At 35.2% G+C, this 20,251-nt stretch overlaps 1 protein-coding gene across 3 annotated transcripts in view; it reads left to right on the top strand.

Moving 5' to 3' along the window:
• TAX1BP1 (Tax1 binding protein 1) overlaps nucleotides 1–20,251 on the top strand; it is a 120,455-nt gene that overhangs the window by 41,403 nt on the left and 58,801 nt on the right. For all 3 annotated transcript variants that reach the window (XM_077120979.1, XM_077120969.1, XM_077120988.1), the window contains exons 6-8: nucleotides 11,817–11,965; nucleotides 12,072–12,162; nucleotides 14,404–14,589. In XM_077120979.1, coding sequence (XP_076977094.1) covers nucleotides 11,817–11,965; nucleotides 12,072–12,162; nucleotides 14,404–14,589 — 426 coding nt within the window. The remainder of the gene's footprint in view (nucleotides 1–11,816; nucleotides 11,966–12,071; nucleotides 12,163–14,403; nucleotides 14,590–20,251) is intronic.

Below are 20,251 nucleotides of genomic sequence, written 5' to 3'. Positions count from 1 at the left end.
TAAAAGTTGAGATTGCTGTTTTTTGCCCCTGTGCAGAGAGGGCAGGGCTGACAAAAACAAAAAAGAAAAAAAAACCCAGAGGTTTTTTGGATCGGATAGTGTGTAATACTTGAAAGGTTCTGGACTCTGAAGGAAAGGAGGGGGCACATAGGACCTGGAGATATGCAAAGTAACATACCAACTTAAACTCTTGATTGGCAAACCCAAGGAATGGGGGTCCTGTTCTAAAAAGGATTTTTCTTTTTCTTTTTTTTTTGTGGCTGTGCTTCTGTGGCTTGACTACTTTTTAGATACAGCTGCAGGGCTTCTCAGGCTCCATCTGCCCCAGGCAAAGGCAGAATTAAGTTTGTATGTGTGTTTATCTGGAGCCTGTGCCTTCCCCAGGAGAGGGGTGGGGCCCAGCTCAGGTGGAATCCCTCCCTCAAGGAATTAAGACCCCAGATTCTGGAAAAGTGAAGTGATTTAAGCCAACCTACTACCTCTCCTCTGTCTCAACCACGTCCCCAGCAGGGAGAGTGTGCTGAAGTTAAAGTTACCATAGCACCTTATGCTGGTGGGACCTGCAGTCAGACAAGTGCCACATACTGGGCAGGATGGGAAAAACACAGAGTCTAGAGGCTTCATAGGAAAGCCTTTCAGACTGCTGGGTCTCACCCTCAGGGAAAACTGTCGCAGGTGATTCATTGCTCCTGAGAGGAGGCCAGTTTGGTCTGGGAAAATCTGGCTGGGGTCTGTAATACCTAAGTAGACACTCCTAAAGGGTGGGAGTTGGGGGAAAGCACCATACAGGCAGGGCAAGAAAAAAGAAAACAAGAACTGAAAAATTTTCATCTGTTAAATAAAACCTAAGCCAGAGGTTTAGAATAAGCTGAACTGAATGTCAAAGAACAGATAGACAACAAAGTCATTCAGCAAGAAGATCCTGGGTAAAAAAAAGTGAAAACAATCTCTAGAATAAACTAATTAAGGTAATTAAATGCCTAGATGTCAGCAAAAAATAACGAACCATGCTAGGAAAATTGAAGATATGGCCTAGTCAAAGTAACAAATCCACAATTCAGATGAGATACAGGTGTTGAAACAATTAATTCAGAATGTTTGAACAGAGGGAAAATCTCATCAAAAATCAAATCAGTGAATTGAGGGAGGATATAAAGAAGGCAAAGAATGAACAAAAGGAAGAAATTGAAAGTCTGAAAGGAACTTACGGAAATGAAAGGCACAATAGAAGAGAGGAAAAAAACAATGGAAACCTACAATGTTAGATTTCAAGAGGTAGAAGATAGGATTAGTGACCTGGAGGATGGAACATTGGAAATTCGACAAGCAAAAGAAAATAGCAGAGAAAAGAAAGGAAAAATATGACCAGGTACTCAGGGAATTAAAAGACAGCATGAAGCACGCAAATATACGTGTTGTGGGTGTCCCAGAAGGAGAAGAGAAGGGAAAAGGAGGAGAAAAACTAATGGAATTATCACTGAAAATTTCCCAACTCTTATGAAAGACTTAAAATTATAGACTTAAAATTACAAAAAACCAGGAAGTGCAGCGTGCCCCAAACAGAATAGATCCAAATAGATGTACTCCAAGACACTTAGTAATCAGAATGTCAGATGTGAAAGAAACAGAGAGAATCTTGAAAGCAAAAGAGAAAAGCAATCCATTACTTACAAGGGAAGCCCAGTAAGACTATGCATAGATTTCTCAGAATCCATGGAGACGAGAAGACAGTGGGATGAGACATTTAAATTACTAAAAGAGAAAAACTGGCAACCAAGAATTCTGTATCCAGCAAAATTGTCCTTCAAAAATGAGGGGGAATTTAAAACATTTTCAAGCAAAAAAATCATGGAGAATTTGTGACCAAGACTGGCTCTGCAAGAAATACTAAAGGGAGCACTAGAGACAGATAGGAAAAGACAAGAGAGAGCGGTGTGGAGAAGAGTATAGAAATGAAGACTATTAGTAAAAGTCAAAAGAACAAAATTAAATATGACATATAAAACCCAGAAGGCAAATTGGTAGAAGAAAGCACTGCCCATACAGTAATAACTCTAAGTGTTAATGAATAAAACTCCCCAATCAAAAGACATGGACTGGCAGAATGGATTAAAAAACAGGACCCATCTATATGTTGTCTATAGGAAAGGCATCTTAGACCCAAGGATAAACATAGGTTGAAAGTGAAAGGTTGGTAAAAGATATTTCATGCAAATAATCAGAAAAGAGCAGGAGTAGCTATACTAATATCCAACAAATTAGACTTCAAATGTAAAACACTTAAAAGAGACAAAAAAAAAAAAAAGGATGCTATGTATTAATAAAAGGAGCAATTCAGTAAGAAGACATAATGATCATAAATACTTATGCCCCAAGCCAGGATGTGCCAAAATATATGAGGCAAGCACTGAAAACACTGAAAAGAGAAACAGACACATCTACCATAATAGTTGGAGACTTCAATTCTCCACTCTCATCAATGGACAGAACGTCTAGACAGAGGATCAATAAAGAAAAAGAGAATTTGAATAATACATTAAATGAGCTAGACTTAACAGACATTTATAGAACATTACGCCACAGAACAGAAGGATATACCTTTTTCTCAAGTGCTCATGGATCATTCTTAAGGATAGACCATATCAGGGTCACAAAGCAAGTTTCAATAAATTTAAAAAGATTGAAATCATACAAAACACTTTCTCAGATCATAGAGGAATGAAGTTGAAAATCAATAATAGGCAGAGTGCCAAAGAAATTCACAAATATATGGAGGCTCAACAACATAGTCTTGAACAACAGGTTGGTCAAGGAAGAAATGACAAGAGAAATCAGTCAATATATCGAGGCAAACGAAAATGAAAACATGGCATATCAAAATTTATGGGATGCAGCAAAGGCAGTGCTAAGAGGGAAATTTATTGCCCTAAATGCCTATGTCAAAAAAGAAGAGAGAGCAAAAATCTAGGAAATTAACTGTCCACTTGGAAGAAGTAGAGAAAGAACAGCAAACTAACTCCAAAGGAAGCAAAAGGAAAGAAATAATGAAGATTGGAGCAGAAATAAATGAAGCTGAGAACATCGAAAATAATCGAGAAAATCAACAAAACTAGAAGTTGATTCTATGAGAAATTCCATAAGATTGATGGACCCTTAGTGAGGTTGACAAAAAGAAGAAGAGAGAGGATGCAAATAAATGAAATATAAAATGGACGTGGAGACATAACCACTGATACTCCTGAGATAAAGGAGGTAATGAGAGAATACTATGAATAACTTTATGCTAATAAACTAGATAATGTAGATGAAATGGACAACTTCCTAGAAAGGCATGAACAACCAACATTGACTTGAGAAGAAATAGATGACCTCAAAAAACCAATCACAAGTAAATAAATTGAATCAGTCATTAAAAAGCTCCCCAAAAAGAAAATTCCAGGGCAGGTTGCGTCACATGTGAATTCTATCAAACATTCTAGAAAGAATTAGTACCAATACTGCTCAAACTCTTCAAAAAAAATTGAAGAGGAGGGATGGCTACCTAACTCATACTGTGAAGCCAACATCACCTTCATACCAAAGCCAGACAAAGATATTACAAGAAAAGAAAATTACAGACCAATCTCTCTAATGAATATAGATGTAAAAATCTTCAACAAAATTCTTGCAAATTGAATTCAGCAGGACATTAAAAGAATTATACACCAAGTAGGATTCATCCCAGGTATGCAAGTATAGTTCAACATAAGAAAATTAAGGTAATACACCATATCAACAAGTCAAAGAAAAACCACATGATCATCTCTATTGATGTAGAAAAGGCATTTGACAAAATTCAACATCCTTTCTTGTTGAAAACACTTCAAAGGATAGGAATAGAAGGCAATTTCCTCAACTTAATAAAGGAAATATATGAAAAACCCACAGCTGACATCATCCTCAATGGGGAAATTCTGCAAACTTTCCCCCTTAAATCAGGAACAAGACAAGGATGTCCACCAGCACCATAGTTACTCAGCATTGTGTTGGAAGTTCTGGCCAGAGCGGTTAGACAAGAAAAAGAAATATAAGGCATCAAAATTGGAAAGGAAGAAGTAAAACTCTCATTGTTTGCAGACAACATGATACTATATATCGAAAATCCTGAAAAATCCACAGCAAAACTAATAGAACTAACAGATGAGTACAGCAAAGTGGCTGGTTAAAAGATCAACACTCAAAAATCTGTAGTGTTTCTCTACACTAGTAATGAACAATCTAAGGGGGAAATCAAGAAAAAGATTCCATTTACAGTTGCAACCAAAAGAGTAAAATATTTAGGAATAAATTTAACTAAAGATACAAAAGATCTGTGCAAAGAAAACTACAAGACATTGCCAATGAAATCATAGAAGATCTAAATAAATGAAAAGGCATACTGTGTTCATGGACTGGAAGACTAAATATAGTTAAGATGTCAATTCTACCTAAATTGATTTATAGATTCAATGCAATACCAATTAAAATCCCAAAGACTTACTTTGCAGAAATAGGAAAACCAATAACCAAATTTATCTGGAAGGGCAGGGTGCACTGAATAGCTAAAATTATCCTGAGAAAGAAAAATGAAGTCAGAGGTCTTACACTATCTGACTTTAAGGCATATTACGAAGCTGCAGTGGTCAAAACAGCATGGTACTGACTTAAAGATAGATATACTGAGCATTGGAATCAAATAGAGTGTTCAGGTATAGACCCTCTCATCTGTGGACAATTGATCTTTGACAAGCTAACCCACCTGGGACAGAACAGTCTCTTCAATAAATGGTGCTTGCAGAATTGGATATCCATATGCAAAAAAATGAAAGAGGATCCAAATCTCACACCTTATACAAAAATTAACTCAAAATGCATCAAAGACCTAAACATTAGATCTAAGACCGTAAAACTTTTAGAAGAAAATTTAGGAAGATATCTTATATATCTTATAATAGGAGGTGGTTTCCTAGACCTTACACCGAAAGCAAGAGCACTGTAGAAATAAATAAATAAATGGGAACTCCTTAATATTGAACACTTTTGCGCATTAAGGAATTCATCAAGAAAGTAAAAAGACAGTCTACACAATGGGAGACAATATTTGGAAATGACAAATAACTGTCTAGTGTCCAGAATACATAAAGAGATTGTTCAACTCAACAACAAAAAGACAGGCAGCCCAATTACAAAATGCGCAAAAGACATGAACAGACATTTCTCAGAAGAGGAAATACAAATGGCCAAAGGCACATGAAAAGATACTCAACTTCCCTGGCTATTAGGGAAATGCAAATCAAAACCACAATGAGGTACCATCTCACACCCACCAGAATGGCCATTATCAATAAAACAGAAAACGCCAAGTGCTGACGAGGATGTGGAGAAACAGGCACAGTTATTCACTGTTGGTGGGAATGTCAAAAAGTATATCTGCTGTGGAAGGCAGTTTGGCGGTTCTTCGGGAAGCTAGGTATAGAACTGCCATGTGACCTGGCAATACCATTGCTAGGTATCCACTCAGAGGATATGAGGGCAAAGACACAAATGGATGTTTGCACACCGAAGTTTATAGCAGCATTATTTACAGTTGCCAAGAGATGGAAACTGCCTAAGTGTCCATCAACAGATGAGTGGCTAAAGAAGCTGTGGTATATACATACGATGGAATATTATACAGCTGTAAGACAGAATAAAGTTATGAGTATGTAACAACAAGGGCAGACCTTAAGGACATTGTGCTGACTGACATTAGCCAGAAACAAAAAAAACGAGAAAAATGGTCATGCTGATACGAACTAACATTAGTCAGTGAACTTGGAGAATTTCAGTTAAGAACAGAGGCCACCAGGAGATAGAAACAGGGTATATATTGGGTAATTTGGACTGAAGGGATATAGAATGTACAACAGGACTGATTGTAAAATTTCAGAAATGGATAGTACTATACTTCCTAACTGTAATACAATAATGTTAGAACACTGAATGAAGCTGAATGTCAGAATGATAGAGGGAGGAGGCCTGGGGGCACACATGAAATCAGAAGGAAAGATAGATGATAAACACTGAAATGGTATAATCTAGTAATGCCTAGAGTTTATAATGATAGTGACTTCAGAAATGTTTTTGCATGAGAAAGAACAAAACAATGTCGGTACTGCTGGGTGTTGAAAATAGATGATAATTCATATTTTAAAGTTTTAACTCGTGTGAGAGTAAGGGAAAAAGTTTTTTGGTACAAAATTTTTATTTTAACTAGTGCATTTCCTAATATAACTTATGTGGACAACTTAATTGAACACCATAAGTACATGGAATCTTAAGTAGGGTATGAAATTTTGTAGGTGTGTCCAGAGTGATGCCCCGATAAATCCTAGAGTGATTTGAACAGTGAATAAAGAAGTATTTGCAAAGTCCCCTTGGGGTGATGGCGATAAAGAGGGAAAATTCAACTTCCCAGGTGGAGAATTCCCGATATTCTCACAATCAGCGGACATGATCAAAGCAGTAGGCTGAGCCCTCAATCTTGGGGTTTGTTCACATGAAACTTAACCCATGAAAGGATAGGCTAAGCCTGCTTAAAATTAGGCCTAAGAGTAATTCACCCCCAGAGAACCCTTTTTGTTGCTCAGATGTGGCCTCTCTCTCTCAGCTAACATGGCAAGCAAACTCACTTCCCTCCCCCTCTCTATGTGGTATGTGACTCCCAAGGGTGTGGACCTTCTGGGAACATGGGACAGAAATCCTAGAGTGAGCTGGGACTCAGCATCAAGGGATTGAGAAAACCTTCTCAACCGAAAGGGGGAAGAGCGAAATGAGACAAAATAAGGTGTCAATGGCTGAGAGATTTCAAACAGAGTCGAGAGGTTATCTTGGAGGTTATTCTTACGCATTAAAAAGATATCACCTTTTAAATTAAGGTGTAATTGAGAAGCCGGAAGGAAGTGCCTGAAAAAGTAGAGTTGTGTTCCAGTAGCCACGTTTCTTGAAGATTATTGTATAATGATATAGCTTTCGCAGTGTGACTATGTGATGTGAAAACCTTGTATCTGATGCTTCTTTTATCTACCTTATCAACAGATGAGTAAAATGTATGCATTAAAAATAAGTAAATAATAGGGGGAACAAATGTTAAAATAAATTTAGTAGTTTGAAATGCTGGTGATTGGTGAGGGGGTGGGTGTATTCTGTGTTTGAATTTTTCTCGTTTTTCTTTTTCTGGATTGATGCAAATGTTCTGAGAGGTGATCGTGGTGATGAATATAAAAGTATGTGATGCTAATGTGAATTATTTTTTATATACCAAAAATGGAATGATCATGTGGTAAGCATGTTTGTGTTTATATGTTGTTAGGTCTAAAAAAATTTTAAAAAGACAAAAATAAAGGTGGTTGTATTGTGGCAACATTGAAAAAAAAAGAAAAAATAAATAGTAGTCAGAGATTCATGTGAACTAAGGTGAGAACAAAGAAACCCTGCAGTATAGTGGCTCATAGAACAAAAAGCTTTTTCTTATCTATCAGTTTATGTTGTGAATCATTCAAGTTTTTTTGTCAGCTCTGTTTTACCTGGTTATTCAGAGGCCCAGTTACACCTGTCATCTCGTTCCATCTGCCACCCCTTTAGACTCCTAGAGAATTGACTGCATGGTAGAAACTGGGTTGCTGACATATCCAGGTTCCAGTTGGTCAAAAGAGGAAAGAGATCTTAGGAAAGATGTGTTCAATACTTGAAATTTCAGACATGGAGATAGTACAGTCATTTTACTTGGTGAGAATTTAGTTAGATGGTCATAAATTAACTGCAAGAGAACAGGGAAATGTGGTATTGTTGGACAGCTGTATGTATTAATATGGCAGAAGGGAAATCTCAATTTGGCAGATAACTGGCAGTCTTGAATACAACCATGAATGCTGTATTCTCTGAATTTAGCAGTTTATATAAATAAGATGTGTAAAATACCTTTGAATGGTATCTTATAACTTAATCTGTTACTACCAACATTGAGAAAGGGTCAGATACCCTGTGCATTTCTTAGAGTGGTTTTTATCAAATATAGAACATGCCTCTCTAGGCAAACTAGTCTTTGTCCTAGGGATAAACACCTGGATTAATTCTGTAGCCTATTTACAGTGCCAAGAAATCATTTGGTAAGCTAAAAAATAAATTTGTCTGTATTAACAACAACAACAAAAACACAAAAAACCCATACAAACAATTTAGAAACCTCTCTGGCTGCCTTTTATAAATCAAACAAACATTGAAAATGTTTCAAATTTTGTAAGGACCGTTGTATTCTATATTGGGCAGACATTTGCTTTGCATAAAAGAAAAATGAATAGAATGTATCTGATCAGTATAATGATAGGCTTTTTAATGAAGTGTAGATGCATCAGCAATTTTCACATACTAGCAGGAATCTTAAAATGAAATTCTAGGGCAGGCCATGGTGACTCAGCAGATAAGAGTTCCCACCTGCTATGCCAGAGACCTGGGTTCGATTCCCTGTGCCTGCTCATGTGGGGAAAAAAAAAAAAGAAATTCTACCTATATAAGTAGAAAATTTAGCTAAATTACTTTATGTAAATCAAGGTGACATGTATAGTGTTTGATGTATTTAAATAGGCAAAACGCTAATTTTCTTTAGCTTTTGTTGTTGGGTCTGTGAATGGTACTTTTTAAATGGGAAATCTAAAAGTTTTTCAATTTTGTAAAAATAATTTTGTATGATTTAACAGCTCTTTTAGTGTGTAGTTTTTCATTAAAACATACCTCCATTTATATTGTTCCATTTGAGTCTCATAATTTTGTAAATTAGGCATTAAAGGCCTTCTACTCTCCATTTTTATAGGTTGTAAAGCATAGGACTTTGCTTTGCTTTGATGGGATATAAAAGTTCTGGAATATTTTATTACCTGTTTAAAAGGAGAGCATTTAAGTAGAAATGTTTTATTACATTTGCTAGCAATTTATTTATTTATTTACTTTTTTATTGTATAGTGTAATATATGTATAAAGCAATAGTTTTCAAAGCACTCTTCAACAAGTAGTTACAGGACAGATCTCAGAGTTTGTCATGGGCTACCATATGATCCTCTCAGATTTTTCCTTCTAGCTGCTTCAGAATATAGGTGCTGCTTCAGAATATAGGCGCGTAGCAGGCTTAAATATTTTTTATCACTATCAACCTTTTTTTCTTTTTTTGTGAAAAATAACATACAAAAAGGCAATAAATTTCAAATCACAGCACCACAATTAGTTGTAGGACAGATAACAGAGTTTGACATGGGTTAAAAATTCCACAATTTTAGGTTTTTATTTCTACTGCTTTAAGATACTGGAGACTAAAAGATACTAATTTAATGATTCAGTATTCATATTTGTTTGTTAAATCCTATCTTCTCCGAATAACTCCACAATCACCTTTGATCTTTCTATCCCTCTCTTTATGCTGTTATGCTAGGAAGCCGTTGGAGGGTTTTAAGCAGGCAAGTGAGATCATCTAATTTCCTAGGATATCAGTTTAATGATTCAGCAATCATATTTGTTTGTTAAGTCCTGTCTTCTCTGTATAACTCCGCCATCATCTTTGATCTTTCTTTCGTTCTCTTTAGGGGTGTTTGCGCTATGGCCATTCCAACTTTTTCATGTTGGAAGGGTCTGTCACTAATATGGGATAGGGAGATGAAACTATCTGATGTTCTGGAGAGACTGGGCCCTCTTGGTTTCAGGACTTAACTGGTCCAGGGACCCATCTGGAGGTTGGAGGTTTTTGGAAAATTGCTCTAGTGCATGGAACCCTTGTGGAATCTTATATATTGCTCTAGGTGTTCGTTAGGATTGGCTGGAATGGTCCTGGTTGGGGTTTGGCAGGTTATGATAGGTAGCAGTGTCTAACTGAATCTTTATTGTATCTGAACTCTCTCTGCCACTGATACTTTATTAATTATACTTCTTTCCCCCTTTTTCATTAGGATGGAATTGTTGATCCCATGCTGCCAGGGAGTCTTTGACCCCTGTATGTCATGTCCTACGTAGGGAGGACGTCAATGATTTCACTTTCAGAGTTGGGCTTAGAGAGTGATGCCGCATCTGAGCAACAAAAGCGGTCCTCCAGAAGTAACTCTTAGGCATCCCTTTAGGTAGCCTAAGCTTCTCTACTACCTACATTAGCTTCATAAGAGTAAACCACAAGAGCATGGACCATTGATTTGGGTGTCTCCAAGTTTGAAGTAGTATCGGAATTTCCTGATGGCAAAGTTTAATAGTTCCATATTTTCTCTCCCATTCCTCAAGGGACTTTGCCAATACTTTTTGATTATAATATATTCTAGGATGTATCCAGGCATTACATTAGGCTATACAGGTTTAAAGGACCTCTTTCTTATTCTGTGCTCCATGTGTTTCAATTGGTCAAATGAGCTATATAGATAGGTTGAATTAGATTGTGTGCTACAGAAAATTTTGGTCCCAGATCAAATAAACCTTTCTTCCTTTGGTCTCAAAGAGTATGTGTGGTTCTAAAATATAGACGTTATCTTCCTTACCCCTGTGTTCTGAATTACTTTAACCCCAACCTGATCGGCTTCATTCTTATCTCTAAATATCAGGTTATATATAACATATATGTATATATAAAATACCCTCTTGAAATCCAGAAATAATAATTACTACTCCAGACTAAATGTGTCTGCTGTAAAAGCTTACAGTCTAGGCCCCTGATTTCTAAAGGAGATCATACCATTGTTATTTTTTTTTTCTGGCTTATTTTGCCTCACCAAATGTCCCACACATTGATTCACATCGTTGCTTGCTTCATGACTTCGTGCTTTTTTTTTGTAGCAGCACAACATTCATTCATAAGTATACACCGTTTGCCAATCTACTTCTCATTCAGTGCCTCCTTCAGCCACCTGCATTCATCAGGGATCATGTACAGTGCCCAAAGTCATCAGCACTTTTGATGAACAAAGTTCATCAACACTCTCAATTTTAGATAATTCCATTGTTCCCAAGAGAGCGAAAACCAATACACACACCTTTGACAAATAGAGAAATCTGACCCTCCTCTTAACTCTTGTTTCTTCCCCATTACCTCTGTTGTTGCTGTGGTAGTGCTGATGTTTTCCTTTTAACCATAGCCTATTTGCTACTGATTTTGTATTTGAATGTTTCAATATCTTTGAATATTTGTTCAGGTCTTTAAGTCTCAATGGCAGAAATGTTGCTTTAAGCATTTATCTTAACTCAGTGCTTTGGTATATCAGTGGCATTTAGTAATCTTTGGCAGTAGAAGTGGGTGTTAATCTTGATAGTGTTAATGTGGAACCTGATTTATCTTTGAGGTAACATTGAGATGCTAGATATGGAAACAAAAGTGACTGATTTATTATTTCCTCACTTTTGTTGCCTGTCCGCTTGTGGAGAAGTTAGTGAAATCACTAAAGGAAAATGGTGTATGAAAAGTTCTAAAAATGAAAAAGTATATAAAAATTAATAATTGGTTTAAGAAAAGTTAAATATATGTGCACAATTTAGTTTGTAGTCTTAGCTTATAAGGGACAAATGTGGCATTAAAACTTCAGAATGCATAGGTTTTTTATTTTTTATTTTTTTGCCTGGGCATGCACTGGAAATCGAACCCGGGTCTCAGGCATGGCAGGTGAGAATTCTACCTGCTGAGCTATCATCACACCGCCCTGCATAGGTTTTTTTAAAGAAATGCAATTTTGGGAAGGTAACTACTGTTTCAGTAATAATGCCTCTGCTTCCCCAAACACTTATTTGTTGTTGTTTTTAAGGATCTTACTGAAGTGTCACAAAGTTTAAAAATGGAAAATGAAGAGTTTAAGAAGAGATACAATGATGCTACAGCCAAGGCTTTACAGCTTGAGGAAGATATTGTTTCAGTGACACATAAAGCAATTGAAAAAGAAACTGAGTTAGACAGGTATTTCTGATGCTTGTATACAGTAACTTAATGTTTTAACTACGTTCTGCCCGCTCCTCCCCCCCCCCCCTTTGGTCTTTATTAACATTGCTTGATCTTTACTCAGTTTAAAAGACAAACTCAGGAAGGTACAACATGAAAGAGAACAACTTGAATGTCAGTTGAAAACAGAAAAGGATGAGAAGGAACTTTATAAGGTAATTTATTTTTTTCTATTTCTGTCAGTCATGTTTTCCTGTGTGACAGATTACCACAAAACAATGGTTATAGGTCAGGAATTTGGGAGCAGTTTAGATGAGTGGTTTTGGCTCTGGGTCTCTTGTGTGCTTGCAGTCAGGAAGTTGGCAGAGACTATAGTCACCTAAAGCCTTGGTATGGAGCTGGAGGATCTGCTTTCAAGGTTGCTCTCTAACATGTTTTTTTGGGCACATGGTCTCTCCTGACATTGCTTGAATGTTCTTTCAACATGGCAACTAACTTCCTTAGAGTGAAAAGTCCAGGAGAGAGTAGCATAGAAGTAACAGTGCTTTTTATGATTTAGTCTCCAAATGTTGCACACCAACATTTCTGCTTTATTTTATTCATTAGAAGCAAGTCACCAAGTCTAGTCCACCCTCAAGGAGAAGAGTCTTAGGCTCCACTTCTTGAATTAAGGAGTATTAAAAGTGCCACATCATGTATAGTCCCTAGAAGGTAATTTATAGGTGATTGTTTACTGGTATTTTAGATATTTAATAGGTACTGTATTTTGAGTCAAAAAAGTTAATCAGAATTTATATAAACAATTATTTTTCCCTTTTAAGAACATGCTTTCTTAGGGAGACCATGGATTTATATCGGTGATGAGCAGAGTGCTTTAGAGCTTGACTTTTGGAAAACTATTAAGCAGCTGTCATTTTAGAAAAAATATCCTAGCTCCTCAGATCTTCACTTTTGAAGTTTGCTTTTTTTTTTTTTTTAAATATGTTTAGCTTAATTAGTAATAGTGTGGGGGTAAAATGAGACTTAAGTGGCTCATAAGCAGTTCCTCTAGGCTGTTTCAAATTGGGAGGTTCAAGAACATTCTGAGTTGTCAGTATTTGAATAAATTCAGACCCTTAATTGGATCAGAATAGAACAATGCTCATTTATATATCATGGTATATACTTGATTAAAAATAAAAACAAAACTACATATGTTCACTACTTGAGAGTCACAGTTTGCAGTAAGAAATTAGCACTGTTGTATTACCAGTGAGTTTTTTAACTTTTTCTTTCTTTTGGTTATTTTTTGTTATTCTTAATATAAAAATTTTAAAAATTAATTGAATCCATCATGCATCTCAGGGCAGAGAATGGGTATTAGTGTTCTGTATGTCATGGGTTACACTCTTTCTGCCATTGGGAGCAACTCATCCCCAGAGCATGTTGGTATTTAAAACAAAATAGAACACTCCCAAAATGAAGAAAAACAGAAGGTTCACTGGTAGTTGGTTTTGTGATTTGACCCTTAAAGAAAAAGACCCTGGTGTCATTTGGATTTTGGATGAAATACTATGGAAAAAAAAAAGAGATGTGTAGATGAAGAATTAATGCAATTGTATTACCATGTATAGAATGCTTTTTTGCAAAACCTTCAAGTGCAGTTATCTTTTTTAATATTACAAAGAATTTTTTAACTGAGTGTACGTTTGACATCTGTAATGATATTTTATTTAATGTTACTGTGAATTTCAATGAGAAATTGAACTGTATTTTAATTTTGTTGTCAGAATTAGGACTAGGCAGTATTTTCATGCTAGGCATGCTTTCTATGTTGTTTTTCTGTTAGCCATAGTGGGAGAAGTTAGATAGAATGCTTGTGTGTTCAACCATTTTAATTCAGTAATAAATCAGATAAGTTTTAAAGAAATGCTAAATAGAACTGAGAAAGGCTGAGGAAGGGCCTAAAAAAATCACTGATGCTGGAGAGGTGTAAAAATGATAACTAGGATGACGTATTTTGGGAACAGAAATACCCTGTGCAGCTAAGGCTCCTTTCCACCCTGCCTTTCTTTTCTTTTCTGTCCTGAGAACAGGACTTCTCGTGTTTAATGGAGGGTTGGCAAGCACATTTTAGGGCAAATCCTGCATTAATTTTTCCTTTATTATTCTAAATTATGAATCCCTAATATTGACTGTTGTTTCTTTTTACCTTCTGTGAAGACTTCTTTTTCTCTGTGGTACATCTTTGCAAAAGATATACTTTGAAAAAGAAAAAAGAAGCTTAGAAAAAATTATGTTCTGCTTCCATACAGCTAGTCTTTTGGTAGAACTTAGGTCTCCTGATTGCTAGTCTAATGTGCCTTCCTTTTACTAGATCATCTTTGGGTTATAGAGATAAATAGTGGTACATTGAACTTTGACTAACTTAGGTTACGGAGTTAGGATAATCTTGACATTTTCAAGCATTGTTACAGGTACATTTGAAGAATACAGAAATAGAAAATACCAAACTTGTGTCAGAGATCCAGACTTTAAAGAATTTAGATGGAAATAAAGAAAGCATGATTACTCATTTCAAAGAAGAGATTGGCAGACTGCAGTTCTGTTTGGCTGAAAAGGAAAATATGCAAAGAGCTTTCTTGCTTACAACCTCAAATAAGGTAACTATTTTGCAGTGTTCATTTGAATATTATAAAACATGTCTCTATTAAAGTGTATTTGATTGTTTTTATTTTTAAGTCCTGCCCTTTACTTTTTCTTTGGTAATGTTTCAAATCTACGAAAAGTTGGAAGAACAGAACAATGAGTACCTAGTATACCTTGAAGTATTTACCTTTATCTTCTCCATTTATATATCCTTTTGTTTTTTTCCCCGTCTTGAGCCATTGAAATTCAGTTGCACGCATTATGATATTTCACCCTAAATATATTAGCATGTTATCTCCTTTGAACAAGGACATTTTTCTGTATAATCACAATACTGTTATCACACCCAAGAAATTTAACATTCATATGGTAATATTCTTGTATATTGTCTCCATTCAAATTGTCCTAATTATGTTCTTATATAATCTTTTACATTTTTCAATCCAGAGGTGATCATAGATCAAACATTTATTTGATTGTTTTATGTTTTCAGTCTGCTTCAATCTACAATAGTGTCCCTATACTTTTTTTTTTTAACTTTTATGACAATATTTTTGAAGAATTCAGGCTAATTGTTTGAAACGTCTACAATCTGGATTCATCCATTGTTTACTCTTGACTGGCTTCAAGTCAGACATTTTTGGAAAGAAAAGACATACATGGTGTTTCGTACATCCTATTGCAGTTATACCAAAAGGTACATGTCAGTGTACGTTCTTGGTGATGTTAAGTTGATCACTCATTTAAAGTTATGTCTGCCTGTCTCTCCATTATATAGGTGCCTTTCCTTTGTAATTATTAAGTAATAATGTGGGATAATACTTGGACATTGTTTTTGTTTGCAAAAGCTGCCAGAATGCAGTATATCAGAAATGGAAAGACTTTTAAAAAGGGAATTTAAGTTACAAGTTTACAGATCTCTGACTGTGAAAATGTCCTAGTTAAGGCATCCAAGGAAAGATATCTTAACTCCAAAGAAAGGGCCAAAGAAGTTCGGGATTTCTCTCTTAGCTGGGAGGGCACATGGGACGTCTGCTAGCTTTCTCTCCTCATTCATAAGGTTTTCCCCCAGGGATGTTTTCCTTCTGCATCTCCAAAGGTTTCTGGATATGTGGGCTCTGTTGGTTCTGAAGCTTTTTGCAAAATGATTCCCTCTTAAAGGAAGCTCCAGTAAGCAACCTCACCTTGAATAGAGGGAGACACATCTCCATGGAAACCATCTAATCAAAAGTTATTACCCTCAGATGGATACCCATGGAAACCATAAAAAAAGATCCCACCCAATAGTAATGAATGAGGATTAAAGGACATGGCTTTTCTTGAAGCTCTGACATGAGAGCTTCAAAGACAGAGATCAGGTGAACATCTTGTTCCCTGATAACCTTTCACCCAATGGTTTTATTATGTTTTGATGATTCTTACCTGAATCATGTATTACTTTTTTTTTTTTTTTGCATGAGCGAGCACTGGAACTCAAACCCAGGTCTCCAGCATGGCAGGCGAGACCTCTGCCTGCTGAGCTATTGTGGCCTACCCGCTATTACTTTTTTAATGATTGCAAAATGACGATGTTAAAAATTTAAATCCAGTTCCCTTTTGCCATTCCATACTTATCAATCTATTCTCTCATTATAAAAATCCTTGTTTCCAAAAACGTTAAAATATTTATTCATATGGTCGATCCATACATACCCACCAATAGTTTTATAGTTATTACGTCAATGCTGCTTCAAATAATAAATCTATTAAATAAAGTTCAATCTTTCCAGTTCTTTTTCCTAGAATATATTTCACCCAGAGCTTATAGAGTACAGTGTTCAAAAGTTACTTGAATTATATTTTTTCATGCTTATGTTCTGAATTTATAGTACATTTAAGATTTTTAAGTTTAAGATTTTCAATTATTACCCTAGCCTTTAATTTTATTTTTGAATATGTAAAATAGATATGGTTCAAAAGTGAAAATGATACAAAAATTTTACTCAGAAGTTTCATCTTCTTCCCCATTTTTTTCTTTCTTTTTTTTTTTTTTGGCGTGGGTAGGCACTGGGAATCGAACTTGGGTCTCCACCATCACAGGCAGGAATTATGCCATTGAGCCATTGTTGCACTGCCCCTCTTCCCCGTTTTTTACCCTTTTCCTACCTATACCCTTTTGTGAGCATTTTCATTAGTTTCCAGTTTGTCCTTTTTTTTTTTTCGAAATAAGCTTGTGCACTCGCACACACACACACACACACACACACACACACACAATTCTTTAGAAGATGGTAGCATGTTATATCTACTCTTTTTTCCCTTGTTTTTTTCCACAGAGCAACATAAGCTGGAAATTATTCCGTATCAGTTCATGAAAACCTTCCTCATTTAAAAAAATAGCTACATAGTACATCATTACATAAATTTACCTTTGTTTACCAATATATTTTATGGATAGATATTACATTATTTTTGGTATTTTGCTGTTCTCAAACATAATTAATGCAGTGCCTAAAATGTCACAAGTCCCTGATACTTAGAATTAATGATTAAGTTCTTAGTTACTTTTCAGGCTATTTAATGTGACAAATTGCAAATGTCAGTGTAAATGTGAAAGGTTTATTTGATTAATTTTTTTGTTATTTATAAGATGCTAATAAATTCTCTAAGTTATAGAAAAAAATGTAGTTATGAATTGTCTGGGAAAAATGCTAATTGTCAAAACTTTTTGTACCATTAGAGCAGTACAAGATCATGATTAAAAAAAATTTCATCAGTACACATGCATATGAGGAAGAAGTAATCCTCATCCTTTCTCAGAGATACCACTGTAGGATTTTAGTTTTCTTTAAATGTTCTTTAAATGTACATATGTGTTTATGATTTAATACAAATGAGAATATATGTAGTTTAAAAAAGTTTTTAATTTATAAAATTTTATAGACTGTCTGGACGTCTTCCTCGTTCATTCTAATAGTTGTGTAGTGTTCTTCTATAGTACACAACTCCAACTGTATTCCATGTAATCAGTTAGATGTTTACAGCACTTAGCTGTTACAAGTATGCTGCAGTAAACATCCTTGAGAAGGATGTGCACGTATAAATCTATAGAATAAATTCCTCTAAGTGGAATTGCTGGGTGAAGGACTATTTAAAATTTTGATATTTATTTTTAAATTGTCTTTAAAAAAATGCTTTACTTCTATGAAGGTCAACATTACCCCATACAGCAACTGTTAAAAAAAGTTGAAAAAGTGATCAGACTTTGACTAGAATGATAGATAGAACTAATCTAGATAGAACTAATATAAATCAGAATACAGGGTAAAGGATGATATGGCCTGTATTTTAAAACTTCAACTTTTCTGTGAGACTTAGGGACGAGATGTTTATTTGGTGCAAAATTTATATTTTAGGTAGCCCATTATCTGATTAAACTTGTATGGTCATTTTATTGGAAGACCATAATTACATGAAATCTTGAATGGAGGGTGAGATCTTATTGGTTTGTACAGGTTAGTGTGATGCCCTGATATGTCTCAGAGTAATTTGGGCAGAGAATAAAAAAATATTTGCAAAGTCCCCTTGCGGTGCTGGGGAGAAAGGAGGAAATACTCAGCTTCCCCATCTGGGGAGTTCCTGATATTCTTGCAAGCAGTGGAAACAAGCAATTCAATAGGCCAAGCCTTTGCTCTTGGGATTTGTCCCCATGAAACTTATTCCTTCAAAGGAGACCCTAAGCCTACTTGTAATTATGCCTAGGAGTCACTCCAGAGAATCTCTTGGTGCTCACATGTACCTCTCTCTCTAAGCCACCTTGGCAGGTAAACTGATTGCCCTCCCACCTACATGGGACATGATTCCCAGGGGTATAAATCTCCCTGGCAACGTGGGCCATGACTCCCGGGGATGAGCTGGGACTCAGCATCATGGAATTGAAAAAGCCTTCTTGACCAAAAGGGGAAGAGAAATATGAGACAAAACAAAATTTCAGTGGCTAAGAGGTTGTCCTGGAGATTATTTGTATGCATTATATAGGTATCCCTTTTTAGTGTATGGTGTATTGGAATGGCTAGAGGGAAATACCTGAAACTTGAATTGTGTTCCAATAGCCTTGATTCTTGAAGACAATTATATGACTATATAGCTTTCAGAGTGAGTGATTGTGAAAACCAGGTGTTGGATGCTCCCTTTATCCAGGATATAGACAGAGGAATAAAAAAATCAGGACAAAAAATAAATAAATAATGGGGGGGGTAAAAAAAATGGGTAGATTGAAATACTGTGGGTCAATGAGAAGGATGGGGAAGGGGTATGGGATGTATGAGTTCTTTTTTGTTTCTTTGTATTTGTTTTTCTGGAGTATGTAAATGCTCTAAAAATGATCATGGTGATGAATATACAACTATGTGATGATACTGTGAGCCATTGATTGTATATTTTGTGCGGATTGCATGTGTGTGAAGATATCTCAGTAAAAATATTTAAAAATATGTTCTGGTTTTTATTCTCAGTAGTTGTATGAAGTATCTAAGTGTTTGTAATGCCTATAAATAAAGACTTTCACTATGTGGAGGACTTTATAGTTGAATTCTCATTGTTAAACATTTACTTAAAAGACACACTTTTTTAGTATTTTAACATTTTACTGAAATCCTTATAAAGCTAAACTTGTGCACAGATCCTTTAATATTATCTTAATAGAAAAAAATTCTTAAGAATAGAATTGCTAGCAAAAGCCATTTACATGTTTAAAGTGTTGAAGAATGTAGCAAAAATATGAACAGAAGGTTTATGTAAGCCTTTATGAATGTGCTAGTTTCCCTAAACCCATCCAAATACCGGATTGTTAGTATTTTTTTTGTTTGTTGATTTAAAAGAAAGTGAATGAATGTTATCTTGTTTTAACTTAGACTGTTAATGGATGTTTTTTTGTTTGCAAAATAGCGACATTTAAAAAAATTAGCATATTCATACCTTTTACTTATTTTTTGTTTCTTTTTTATTAGAAGAGGTATTTATATTTGAATATTATACCTTTCTTAAATATATTTCAGATAATTTTCTCCTAGTTCATATTTTTGCCTTTGTCTTTTTTGACATACCGAAGTTGACGGTTTTGATGTAGTCTGATGTATTAGTACTGTGACTTTTAAGATCGTCTCCTAAAGTTTATAAAATTTATTTTTTTTCTTCTAAAGAGCTAACACTTTAAGAATCAAGAATGGATTATATTTTTTCTGATTTTATATTCTTTTATAGTACAGAGGTAACAGAACAGTTGAATAAAGTAGTTATGTTGTGCTTTTAATGTACAATTTTAATATTAAAGGAAATACTTTTAACGTGATATTTTTAACGTTTTAAAATTATTATATTTTTTTGCATGGTGCCTGCCCATGGGAATCGAACCCAGGTCTTCGGCATGGCAGGCGAGAATTCTGTTACTGAGCCAGACAGTTTTAACCTTTTTAATTGTACATTTAGGTTTATTAAGAGGGGCTGGTTGCTTTTCATTTTACCATTGTCTCGTTTTTGCTTTTAGTTTATCAAATTTTGTTTTTAGAAAGAAGTTATGTTTTCATAATGATAAGGAAGATTAGATTAACATTATATTTCTTAGGTTAGTCTTTTAGATTAAGAAGTAGGAATTACCTTAACCAAAATTTTTGATGTGAAACAGAAGTTTTTGAAATT

The sequence above is a fragment of the Tamandua tetradactyla genome, chromosome 1 (genome assembly GCF_023851605.1).
Source record: "Tamandua tetradactyla isolate mTamTet1 chromosome 1, mTamTet1.pri, whole genome shotgun sequence".
Lineage (NCBI taxonomy): Eukaryota > Metazoa > Chordata > Mammalia > Pilosa > Myrmecophagidae > Tamandua > Tamandua tetradactyla.
This window is presented reverse-complemented; position numbering and strand designations above follow the sequence as displayed.